Source organism: Mastomys coucha, unplaced genomic scaffold (genome assembly GCF_008632895.1).
Source record: "Mastomys coucha isolate ucsf_1 unplaced genomic scaffold, UCSF_Mcou_1 pScaffold12, whole genome shotgun sequence".
Taxonomy (NCBI): domain Eukaryota; kingdom Metazoa; phylum Chordata; class Mammalia; order Rodentia; family Muridae; genus Mastomys; species Mastomys coucha.
The window spans coordinates 82,322,468-82,335,927 of NW_022196894.1; the positions used below are offsets into that span (position 1 = coordinate 82,322,468).

Here is a 13,460-nt window from a genome sequence, read left to right on the forward strand (position 1 = left end):
TTCCTTTGTTTCGAGGGCCTGTTAATCACAAAGCAAGTGCTCATGTAGAGGAACAAGGTTAAAGAAATCACAGACATTGTTATCGATGGAAAGAACTTAAGAATGTGCCAAGCATCTAATAGTAGAGGAAATACACAAAGCCAAGTGCGTCCACCCGACTGCCTCCACTTGAAACTTTTCCCATCCTCAGCAGGATCCACAGGCTGCTTCCAAGTGGATGCTCAAAGAGCCAACCCTGCCTTCAGGAAGCCTTGCCTAGCAAGAATCCTGTATGCTTAAGACCAGAGGGGGACAGAGGAGGATCAAGGCTGTATATGATTTCTCATAACAACTGGCTTTTAGAACATCTGCCTGTCCCAGTTATGAAGGAAGGACACACTGTGAGACACTGTTTGTGGATTGCCTGGAATCATGGTACTTCATACACTGTACCAGGGGATCACTGACAGAATTCAGAGGATGCATGATCTTTCACATCCATTTTCCCACCTCTGTTTGTAAAATAAATTCTCTCCCCAGTCAGCCCACCCTTTGAAACACACTACTGAAATGTCCCACCAAAAAGTACTCATACTAACACATCCCTTGCCTCCCACCTCTTAAGATTTGGATCCTGAGTCTCCACATCACCATCAAGACCCTCTGTGCTGCCTCCATTTTCTAGGTTTCATTCTCAATCTGATGAAGCAGAGCAATGTTTGCACCCCTTATAAGCTGGGAAAGGCATCACCTGACACAAAGCCCTGCCCTCAGTGGTCTTAATCTACACTGGCCAAGTTTGCCCGGCTTAAAAGCGAAGAAATAAAGTCTTAAGACATAGAAGTCAACACACCCTGAAGTCTTTGGTGTACATGAAACAATATTTTTCTTCAAAAAATCTCATTTTACCCAAAAGCCGTGCAATGAAACCTAACAAGTCTCATTTTCTGCCCCTAAATTTTAATGTTTTTCGAGAGGATATAACCCTTGAGCCTTGATCCCTACTATTTTTAATACTTTTATATCTTTGAGTGTGTCCATCTACTGTATATAGCACCTTGATGCAGAAAGAGCTCTTATATAAGTTTCTAGAGTACAATAAATATATTCTCCTCCATAGCTTCCCCTACCCTACTCTATACGGCCCCTCTGTCCCCCCTGGTTCCCGTAGATAGTTCCTACTACTGTTATATAGACAGACATGATTTTATGTATCTGTACAATGCGTAGGAATGAGTAGAAAATACATACTATTTGTTTCTCTGAGGCTTTTTCTATCTTGACATTTCTTCAGCCATAACATTTGTTATAGTACTCCAACAGCTCATTAGGGCAAATGGCTGTTGTTATGTTATTAAATCTATGAAGTTACACTCAAGTATTTTTCTCCATGTCAGCATTCTATTTCTAGTAGACCATAGAGAAGGCTATTTTCCTCCGTCAGAGAGTCGCAGGCAATATTAAAGCATTTTAAAGCTACACTCTGTATTTTCCTCTCTAGGTTGCAGGTCTACTTGCATTTTTGCTGGGTATATAAAATGAGGGCAAATCTGTACAATCCACACCTTTTGTCTAACAACTTTAAAACTGTAACAGTAGAAAGGAATGGCCCCTCAGGCGGAAACGGCAGGTGCTCCTGTAGGAGAGGCTCCCTCAGGATAGACAAGGATGCCTCTGCCCATCCTATTTCAGTCTCATGCTAACAAAGTCATCCACAAGCATTACCAAATGGCTACCAGCATGCTTTGGTTGTCAGACAAAATGCTTTGTGAATCATGACTCTAGAAATGTCACTCTCCACAGCACCATGGGCTTCTAGTACCATTGCCTACCGGAGACAATGGGGTCCTGGGTGATGTGCTACAGTAAAATACCACACCCAGGGCAACTCAAACAATGGAAATCTATTTTGTCATAGTTCAGGAAGGTGATGAAAACAATGTACCATGGTGCTGGTAAGGACTTTTTTCTATTTTCTCACCAAATCCTCACATGACCTCTTTGTATGAGGAAGTAAAGCGAGTTGGCTATCTACTGTTTCTGTAAGGGCATCAATACCACCCAGAGGGCTCTGCCCTCATACATCATCAGTACTAGTCATCTTTGAAACACTGTGTCTCTAAAACCGATCCAAAGAGAATTGGCCTAACCTATGAACTGTGGGAACGCAGAACTGTTTCGTTGGTTAACAGTTCTCAATATGTACTTGATAAAGAACGAAAGGAAAATGCTGCATGGAGCTAATAAAAAGCATAAAAATAAAAAAGAGGGGCATGTACTTCAACAATGACTGGGTCAAAGCAAAACTACTATGGCTGGGAACAGAAGCAAATATACAGGTACCAAGCATTTGGAAGACTTGGTAAACATGTGGCTAAAGCAAACATGCAAATTAGGCCATATAGTCAAAACTATTTTCTCAATCAAACTTCATAAGGCCTTATACGTACCTAGGAGTAGAGGTGAAAAATTCAGCTATTACTGTTTCTCCTAAGTCTTTCCCTTGGCCAAGGATAGCACCAAGGGGACTCAAGGGACAGAAATGCCACTGTCATAGACTTCCAAAGCAAGTCAGTAATAGCAGGGAAGATAAGCCAAGGGGAGTGAGAGAGATCAGTGAACATGAACTAGCTAATTCTCCACCAAAGAATCAATATTAAGACATCACCCTGGGCTAAGCACCAGCAAACAGTTAAAGGCATCTTTTACAGCTATATTATGCAGGAAAGTTTGATTGGTTAGCAAAAGGTCAAAATGAGGTTTAGCTCCTCCTGTCTGCCCTAAGCTCAGGCTGCTAACAGCTGCCTCTTTGACTCAGCAGATTGCTTCTAAAACATCTGTGTTTTAGTCTTGAGAGGTTAGAGTCCATGTACAGAATAAATTCACCAGGAGACCAAAAAAAAAAAAAAAAACCTATTAACTGTTTAGTCCTGTTACTGGTAATGAGTAGAGATCATCTCTATGTATTTGTGTGTGTGTGTGCATCCACATATGTTCATGTGTGCGGTGGCCGAAGGACAACTTTGGGTGTCAAGAATCATGTGTCATCCATCTTTTTACTTCCCCCACCCCCTTGAGAAGGGTTTCCCATTCACCTAGAATACTCCAAGTGAGATAGGTTGACCAGTTGGCTATCTCTGGCTCCCCAACACTAGGATTATAATTACGCTCCACACCTAGCATTTTCTACAATGAGTTCTGGGGGTGGAACTCTGGCCTCATGCTTGCAAGGCAGCACTTTACCTATCAAACCATCTCCCCAGGCCTTTGCATAACTTTTCAAAGGAATCTGTGCAATGAGAGATGGCAAAAGGAAGACCACCTTTATGGTAATAAGCAAAATAATTTTAAATGACTAATTAAGGCAAAAGTCACCAAAATAATAATAATAGAAATAGCCTAATAAGTAATACAGGAAAAAGAACATGGCTGAAAGCATGGGTTTTAAACAAGTCCGACTGAAAAGAGACCTCTGACGTGGGAATTACTGCAACAGAACAGACCTTAATACTCTAACTTAAAAAATATAAAAATATTACAATTTAGCAAAAATTGTTGAGCGTTATTTTCCTTCTTGTTCCACACAATGAGCCAATCAATGTCATTTAATATATAAACATAGAGTTAAAGGAGGAATAAAAGCAAAGAAATGTGTTCTAGCAAAACACACAAAAATGTTTAGATCTATAAATGAGAGCTATTTATTAAAAATACCAGGATAGCTACAATGTGGGGAGTGGCAGGGAGACCCTAAAACGCTAATAAAATATCTTGTAGTCTTGTAGGCAGTGCCAAACTCCATTTAAAGGAGTTTAACTCCATTTAAAGGCCCCAAATGGTCATCCCCACCCACTCTGCCATTTTCTCTGTGCCAGTTAAAGACCCAATGTGGATCCCAGCCAGTACTCCCAGCCAAAACAACCGCCTAGCTCTGTAGCCACTGTACACAGGGTCATGGTCATTCCATTTGGCCTTGTGCATTTCTCTCCTCCTTCTGTTAGCAGCCATTCTTCCATGCCTTGTGGGCTGCCAGACCACACAGCCACATGGGTAAGTACACCAGTGCAGGCGCCCCATCCTTGTGTGGTCAACATGAAACCACTCAGAATCCCTTCTCCCTGGAATTACAATACACAAAAGCAAAAGAAGTTGGGATGCCACTCTCAGAGGCACTGGCTGCCAGCTTCAGACCTTCCTGAGCCCCAGGGGCACCCATCTTAGCCCCTGGAGAGGAGTAAACTCAGGACAAAGAACGGCATTAACAGGAGAAATAGGACCCAGTGATGGTTCTCTAATCCAATACTCAGGGGCCTAGTCCTGCTTCCTTCCCTTTGTAAGCTGCCATCACCACAGGATTTTTCCCTAAGTAGGAGAAACCCTTCACACACACACAAGCTGTTCCATTGGTTCTGTCTCTGGGCAATAGAACCTACCTAGTTAACCATTACTTGGAAAAAGATCATTCTTTGCCATTTCTAAAACTCAACAGATTCAGCAGAGTCTCCTTTTACCTTTGGATCTCCTGGCTCACCCGACTCCTTCTTTGGATACAGAATCATGGTGTAGCCAAGTATGGCCTCTGACTTGTAATCCTCTTGCCTCAGCCTCCCAAGTACTGGACAGCATAGCTGCAGCCAACACAACACTTAGCCTCCTCCTATGCAAACACCTGAGTTTTATGACAGACAACAATTCTTCCCATGATTTTGTTTCAGTCTCATTTGGCTTGAGTTGCCCTCATTAGAAAGCAAAACAAACAAACAAACAAACAAACAATAAATAAATAAATATTAAAGCAAGGTTGGCTTCCTTTTCCTCCTTTCGCCTTAATCTCTTTGTCTAGATCTTTTCTCAGACTGCAATTTATCTTCACCGCCTGGTCATGTCATACTTGTAGCAATTAGACTTGTCTCTACTATCCATAGGGTCCTTATAATTATCACAATTAATTTTCTCAAAAAAGATAAGAAAAGAAAAAGAAAAAAGAAAGGAAGGAAGAAAGGAAGAAAAGATAATTTCCTGCCTAATAAAAGGCGGCATTCAGCTGTTAAAAGGCAGATAGATATGGCTGTCCAGTACCCAAAGGTAGGAAGAGAAAGATGATTTGATTTGAGGGCTATATTTCTCTGACTGGTTTAAGAGATGAGTGGTGATTTCACAGGCCTATTGGTACAGACACTGTGAGCAATGCCAATGTTTCCTATCCTATGGAGATAATTCCAGAGATTCCTATTCACATCCATGCAACTGAAACATGCTAAGACCTTGCACCTGTCCAAGTCAACCTGGGCCAGTTTGAAAAGCTTACACTCTTCTCCCTTTAATAAGAACATTGAAGGTCTGCTTTTGGCGTGTGGTCAGTTTTCATGGAGGCACACCCTGACCTTATTAAAAATCACACTTCAGTTGCTCTCACTTTTGACCATACTTGTGTTCTCATCATTTTCTGTTTAGCAATTAACTTAGTTTGTCTCCCAGAACATGACTCGTGCCAGTTTTTGTCCTGTCTCTAGCCAATTCATGGACTCTCTCTTTGTTCCCTTTAAATGTTGCGGTTCCCTGAGGTCTAGTCCAAGGCTCCTTTCCAGAAGTGTCATTTAATGGGTTAAAAGGAACACAAGCACTTGGCCCTGATGCTGAGGCTTTTGTTAAGAATAAAAAGGGATTACAAGTGATGACATCATCACCCCTGCCCTGTCAGGTTACAGCACTAAGACCTTGGGCCTTGAGCTGTGCTCCTGTTATGCTAAGCAATGGGTCTCCTAGGACATCATCTTAGCATGGAGAGGCAGTGTTTCAAAGAGGAAGACACTGGCTCTTATACCATCTCCATGCATTAAAATATTCTAGCAAGATTATTTTCTTTCTTTTAAAGGTGCTAATTTAATATTTACTTATTTTATATCATGTGTGTTTCGCTCACATGTATGTATCTGTATCACAGGTGTGCTTAGTGCCCATGCAATCCATAAGAGGGCATACAGTTCCAGGAACTAGAGATAGCCATGATTCTGAGCCACCCTCTGCGGGCGCTGGGAATTGAACCTGCCTGTTTTGAGAGAACAACAAGTGCCCTAAGCTGCTGAGTCATCTATCTCTCTGTCTCCCTCATTTGTGCTTTTGAGACAACATCTCATTATATAGCTAAGGTTCCGATTTACAAGTGTAAGGGTTACAAGAGAGGGCCATCACACCCAGTTTGAACAATGGGATTTAAAAGCTTCAAAGAACTCTTAGTCAAAACTACCAACAAAGTTCTGAGGGATGGTCTGTGGGCACTCCCCAGCTCATTTCCCTCTTATTCTTCCAATGACAGGATCATGAATTGATTACAACTCTGTCACTGTAACACTGGACAAGCCAAGAGCACTGCTGAGTGGAAATATATACCAGTTGCCAGTATATATTCAAGTTTTTTTCCAGCTTCATAAAAAATAAAACAAAAAACCACAGAGGTGAAACCAACTTTAATCCCATATAGTTTGACTGTAACATCCTTACGACACCCTTAATAGCTATACACAATATAGTCATTTCAAAGTGAAATCTGTGTTGTATGTCTTTGTTGGTATTACATTTCCAAAACATGGCATTTATTTCAACAGTACAGATCTAAGTGGGCACATTTCAAGTGTTCAAGCTGTACAAAAAATATGGGGACTGGAGACTCCATCACATGGGCTTGGGACCAGGTGTCTGGAATGTTCTACAGTGATCTACAGAATAGGGCTGACTCTGAAATTCCAACCTTGTCTCTCCTCTTCCTCAAAAATTAAGCCAATGAATGGCTTCGGTGACTTTTGTTTATAGAATGCAGACCAAATTCATTAAAATGGCTCACAAACCCTTGATATGTTAGCCCTTTCTTGTCCAGTCGGCTACAGGTGGTGAGCAAAAGCAGATGAAAGCTACATTAGCTACAAAAAGAAGAAGGCAGCCAAAAGGCTCTCCCCTGCTCCTCCCCCATGGCTACCCACAAGCAGGCAGTCTGGAGTGGAAAGGACCACTCTATGGCTCATCCCTGCACAAACCACAGACTAAAACAGAAAATGAAGCTACCCAGGCATGACTGGGCTAAGTGCAGCAGGAAGTGAGGGATATTTCCAGAGTGAAGGAAAAAAAATTTTTGTAGGACCAATATTCATAGGCTGAAAAACACGTGGTTATTTGTGGAAAACACAGGTGTACGTGATGATTCACAGGCACCAGCAAGCATTCATATAAAGACAGAAGTCAACATCATGGACAAAGTGTGTGTCCAGCCTTTCTACTGGCCTCTGCTGAAGTCTGCTGAAGCAGTGGGTCACTGTTAGCACTTTAGAATCATGGGCAACTTAGGGTACAGACAGGTAGCTACCTGAAGAGATAGCTTCCTTCTAATGTCATATAGTGGTAGGACAAGTTTTTCAAACAAGATAGTGAGAAAGGAAAGGTAAATGAAAACAGAGCATCTCTGGTCCAAATATATGAAATCAGAAATGTTCCAAAACCAGACACATTTTGAGGGCTGCTCTAAATCTATTTGTAGGAAATTCCTATCTGATGTCATGTGACAGGTTGCAACCAAAAAGGAGCCCAAACTAAAAACCACCACATAAAATGGCCTTACGGTTGTATGCATGAGGTATACAGGAAATAGATAAGAATTTCATGTTCACTTGGGGCCCATCCACAAAACAACTCAACATGACCTTTTGAATAGTATAAAAATTATATAAAATCCAAAATACTCTGAGCCCAAGCATTTCAGAAAAGGAAACTTCAATCCCTCCTCCAAGTTGCCATATGAAAACTCACAACTATACCTTGGTAACTCCAGTCCCAAGAGATGTGACAACCTCTTCTGGAGCCTCTCTGGGCATTAGCCTCACACATGGTACACAGACATGTACAGGCAAAGCATCCATATACATGAAATAAAATGATATGTTTTAAAGAATAAAAATGTGCAACATCAAGGGGTGAAGTGGCAGAGATCTTTTGTATACTTTCTAGAATTATCAGTATGAATGTTTATTTCAAAGACTCAATATTACAGGAGAGAAAGGCTAGAAAAATATCAAGTTGTAAGTGTACTACAATATATCAAAGAAGCTGAGCAAAAAAAAAAATTAAATCTAGCACTTTTAGCTTCCTTTATTACACAGTCACAGTAGAACATGTTAAACTATGAAAGCTTAAATTTTACCCAGTTTATTGATGGTTATAACACAGCACAATATGTAAATGTGTGAACTGGAGAGTAAAGAAAAACTATATTAAGGGTAGAGTGGGTCATTAGGAACCAAGATTTTTATTATGAAAGAAAATATGAATGTAAGATATAAGAATTAATCCTTGTAATGAATGCTGGTGATCCACCATTGGGGACTTACCTCTTGGCAGTACTGCAGGATGCCCTCCTTGGTGCCAATGCAGGTTTTAGTCCCTGATGGGTCTGACTCCCACTTTCCATTCTGCACATTCATGTGCATATTGAGTTTACCACAGAACATGGCGATCTGGGGTTCTGCCAGCAGCCCGGCATTGCCATCAGTGGGCACCTAAAAGAGTAAGTCCTAGTTAGTAACAGAATCCACAGCTCCATGAAGAACAGCAAAGATGTTAGTGATACCTAGCAATCTGCACTTCTTCAGTCACACAGCAACCCTGCCTCAGCACTGTGGGGTTGAGTAACATACATGCTACAGACTTGGAAAATAGCCTATGGAAGACAGCGTGTTCTTTAACAGAGCATTTAAAGGAAGCCATTAAAAAATATTGAAGGGCATTTGTTCATTCAAAAATCCTCCAGTTTTCCCACAGAAGATTCTGCAATATCTGTTGAAAGGTTCTAACAATAAAGAGGGGTTTCTAACATAAGTATAATCTCTGTGGAAGAATTCACATTCTCATAACCGGCAGCTGCTTGCACACAACACAATGCCAGTTCCGCTTGATGACTATGCCTAAACTGGGGTGACAGTGTGTGCCACTTCGCAGCACTGACAGCAAGATGTTGTCAGAGTGCCTCACTGCTAAGCCAGTGGCTGCATCGAAGACAGTTTTTGCTTGTTTTTATGTTTTGTTTTATAGAGAGACCTTCGAAACAAGGTCTCTCTAGGTAGCCTTAGCTGTCCTAGAATTCACTGTGTAGCCCTGGCTGGCCTGGAATTCACTGTGTGGACCAGTGTGACTTCAAACTCAGAGACCACCTGCCTGTGCCTCCTGAGGGTTAAGAATGCAGGCGTGTGGCACTATGCCAGCTTGTATCTGAGTTTTCATTACAAAATTCCACTAAAGAATTAACCATTTCAAAATAAAACAAAACATACAAACAAGAACTCCCTTTGATGCTGTGGCCGCTCAACTCTTCCACAGGAGGTCCCTGCCATCTCCCACCAACCCAGGAAACTGGAAGTCTCATTCTCCACCAGAGGCAAAATTTGTGCCCCAAACAGATGTTCTATGAACTTGATCTTAGCAGCTCACCCAAGGGTTTGAAGGAAATTCAAAGCCTTGATCTTGAAGATCAAAATATACATCTTGCCAGTTTTACTGAAATAAGCAGGTGGGTAATAACAGGGCAAAGAAATTAAAGAAAGTCAAGTCATAATCAGCCACCTGTCGGGGAATCCCTGGAGTGGAGGTTAAGGAGAGGCTTGTTTGTGGTCACTGCAAACCTCATTGTGTCCCCACTGAATGGTATTCTATCCCAAAGATTTCCACCATTAGCACACCTTGACATCTTATCCCTAACCAAAGAGAAGTTACAGAACTTCTACCTAAGTCATCAAAAGAATCTCGTCCTCAACTTCAGAATCATTTCCCCTCTTACTTCCCCACAGCCTCTGCACTACCACAGGTCAGGTGAGCTCACCACCTCTTAGTGAATGCAAATACAGGAGGCTGTGTTTCCTTCTGCAAAGAGAATTTAAGTAACAAGTTCTCTCCTGGCATAGTCCAGGCCCAAGAAAGACCCCATGATCCTGCCTGCTTCCTGGAAATCATGACCTTGGGCATTCCCTTCCCACAATGCAATAGTTTGTCTATGGAACAAACAAAGCATGGCAGAAATAGGGATGTGCAAGTTCAAAAGTAAGGTCATGACATTAAGGTTCACTCATTGTTGGGCAACAAGTGATAGGTTATCTCTGCTGACAAAATGAGCCAATTCAAGCCAACTTAAAGGATAAAGGCAGGTTTTGGCAGGGCAGCTCTTGGGTGAGTTCACTGGTCCCAAGGAATGAAGCCAGGGAAGTTGCTAATCAGAGGGAGATAGAGAAGAGGAGGGAGAGAAAGAATCTGTGTATGCAGAGAGGGAGAGAGATAGAGACAGAGAGACTGACTGAAATATCTGGGTCGTGTAGGGAAGACCTTCTGGGGGAGGGGAAACTCCTCCCCTGGGCTGGAAAGTTCAGCCCAGAGGCAGGGTATGCCAGCCATGCCTTGTGATAGATAGGTACTGAGGGATGCTGGGAGAACCTGGAGACCAGGTGCACTTTGTTTGTTAAATATGCACCTCAGCTGTTTGTCCCAGGTCTGAATCCCAACAGAGAGAAGGTCAGACCTCCTTCAGAGCCACACCAGCAAGCCTGGAAATAACCCATATCTCAATGACACCAATGACATCTAGCTACAGCCCTGGGTGACAATAAGAATGTGGCTTCAAGAGAGATCCAGAGACAGAAACCCCTAGAGGGACTCATGAGTTCCTCACTCACAGAAACTGAGATGGAACCACTTGTTGTTTTAAGCTATTAAGTTTGAGGCAACTTGTCACACAGCAAGAAACACTGACATCTTCTGCTCTTCACAGAAAATAACAAACACACTTCCTCATTCTTGTCCATGCTCCAACAGTAAGGGGTCAGGGAGCTTCCGGAAAGGACTAGACGGGATGTATTTAAGGCTCATGCTATAGGAGAAAGGGCCTTTAATAACACGAGAAGGAATGGGTAAGGCTTTTCCCTATCCAGACCTGTATGAACAAAGTAGGCAGTACATCCAATAGAGCCAACTCCACCCTGTCTGTCTGAATATCCTTTCACTGGCCACAGACTTTAAATTATCTTGTGATTTTAAACACTGGCTGCCAACATTTTCCACTTGCTTCTTTTAAAATTTTATTTATTTTGTGTATGTTGTGAGGATAAGAGGTGGGTGTGGTGGGGGTGGGGGGTAGGAGGTAGAGAGTGAGGTGGGTGGGGGGTGGTGGCGGAAATTGCCCTGGCGAATATGTTAAGGTAAAAGAACTCCTAGATGAGACAATTTTTTCCACCATGTTGGTCCCAGGGAATCAAACTCGGGTTGTCAGACTTGTTGGTGCCTGTATCTGCTAAGCCATCTCGATGGCCCATTTACTTGTTCCTTAAGTCCCCTGTAACCCGGTTTACACATCTCACCCTGACCGGTCTGCCTCTCCAAGGTTATATGACTCCAGTCTGAACAACTAAGGACGATCTCCTTAGGGCTTGCCCCCACCGGGCTTAGCAACATGTGAACCCTTTACCCTCAGAAGTCTCTGCCTTTGGCTTCTGTCACAATGAAATGTCAACAGTTCTTCCCTAATCACCCCCTTTCTGAGTCCCTATCCCACAGCTTGTTCTTTGACACATTCACAAGCCTACGTAGTGCGTTCTGCTTATTTTTCACCTCCTGTGGCAGTTTGAATAAGAATGGCCCCCCATAGGCACATACGCTTGAATGCTTGGTCACCAGGAGTGGCTCTATTAGAAAAGGTGGCCTGGCTGGAGGAAGTGTGTCACTGGGAGTAGACTTTGAGGTTTCAGATACTCAAGCCAGACCCAGTGATACTCTCTCTCTCTTCCTGCTGTCAGCCAAACCAGATGTAGAGCTCTTGGATCCTTCTCCCTCTCCCCCGCCCCCACACCAGGTCTGCTTGTGTGCTACCATACTTCCGGCAATGATGATAATGGACTAAACCTCTGAACCTAGAGGCCAGCCCCAGTTAAATGTCTTGATTTCTAAGAGTTGCTACGGTGACAGTATTTCTTCACAGCAATAGAGACCCTACCTAAACCACACCCACCCTCTTTACTGTTCCTCCCACTCCTCCTGTCCTGCACCTTCCCCACATTCACACCACTTTGCTTTGCTTTATTCCTTGTCGATTTTAAGCTAGTCTGGGCCATCTGCATAGCTATGGGTTTGGAACTAGCCATAGAAAGTTTGATGCACAACCAATGACAATAAATGATCTTCCCTTTCATCCCTTCTCATGCAATCCAACGGTTAACAATAGCTGAGCAGAAAATTGTTGGGCCCCAGGAACACTCTGCTGCTTCTGCCACACCCAGCCCCACTGCACATTCATGACTGCCTGGTGATAGGCCTAGTATTATACAGATGAAGCAGCTAAAACCAGTTAGCCCTTTTGACAACTGTCATACCACGTAGCCGGTTTTTTTTTTTTAAATTAAACCTATCAAATAAATTTTGCTTCATTTTCCTAAGTATGATTCCTAAACTTCCTTTTCTGCCTTTCAGACTTGTCTATGTCATCTTCCTCTTACTTTTAAAATTATTTTAATGCCATCTGTTTGTAGACTACATATGCTGACAAAGAGTGGTGATCTTTTCCATATCTCTTCAAATAGCCTGACTATGGTCTTGTAATTTTCTGATGATGTCGTGAGCTCAACAATTGAGTTTAGACTAGAAAATATATGCCTATGTTCGCTTCGGGTTTTCTGTCCAAGGGGATTTAATGTTGTACTGGTTAATCTTCATTATCAACTTGGCTGCATCTGGGGTGTGTCTGTGAGTGTTGTTCCACACAGGTTTAACTGAGGAGTAAAGACCCTCCCCAAATATCAACAGGACCATCCTCTGGTCTAGGACCACAGGCAGAATAAAAAACAAGAGAATAATCCCCAGCATCATCTCTCTCCTCTTCCTGACTATGTATCTGACACAACCAGCTCTTCATTCTCCTTTTTCCATGACATCCCCACCATGATGGATGCTATCCTCAGAGACAGAACCACTTGCCTTACTTAAATTGTTTTTGCCAGATGTTCTGTCTCAGCAACAAGAAAAGCAGCTGATACAAATATTAAGTGTAAAAAGTATTGGCAGGATGGGGCATGGATCCATAGCTTGGCTGCATCTGTGGATTTATGTCATTTAAGGCTTCTGGCTAATGAAGACCATATGGTTTCTACATCCAAGCAGGTTTCTCACTGGCCTGAATAACCTTCTCTATGGTGCAGTATTTGATACCTTTTTCTTCTTTGGGTAGGATTCTTATTTAAGCTCTTTAAGGAAAAGAAAAATAAATAAATACATAAAAATGATGGATTCTATTTCTATCCTGTCCTTGGTTTTCCTTGCAGAAATACTATTTGCTCATAACCTGAGCACAGTTCAATTATTAGTTCAATTATTAGGAGATAGAAAAGGTTTTAAAGGAAGGGCAGGTAGCACTAGAGTTAACCAGATGGCGGGGAGCAAGCGTAAGAAAATAAACAACACAAACC

The 13,460-nt window shown here is 42.3% G+C and overlaps 1 protein-coding gene across 6 annotated transcripts in view; it reads right to left on the bottom strand.

The window, feature by feature from the left end:
* The window catches only part of App (amyloid beta precursor protein), a 228,643-nt gene that overhangs the window by 163,841 nt on the left and 51,342 nt on the right, over window positions 1–13,460 (bottom strand). For all 6 annotated transcript variants that reach the window (XM_031364311.1, XM_031364309.1, XM_031364310.1 and 3 more), the window contains exon 2: window positions 8,355–8,522. In XM_031364311.1, coding sequence (XP_031220171.1) covers window positions 8,355–8,522 — 168 coding nt within the window. The remainder of the gene's footprint in view (window positions 1–8,354; window positions 8,523–13,460) is intronic.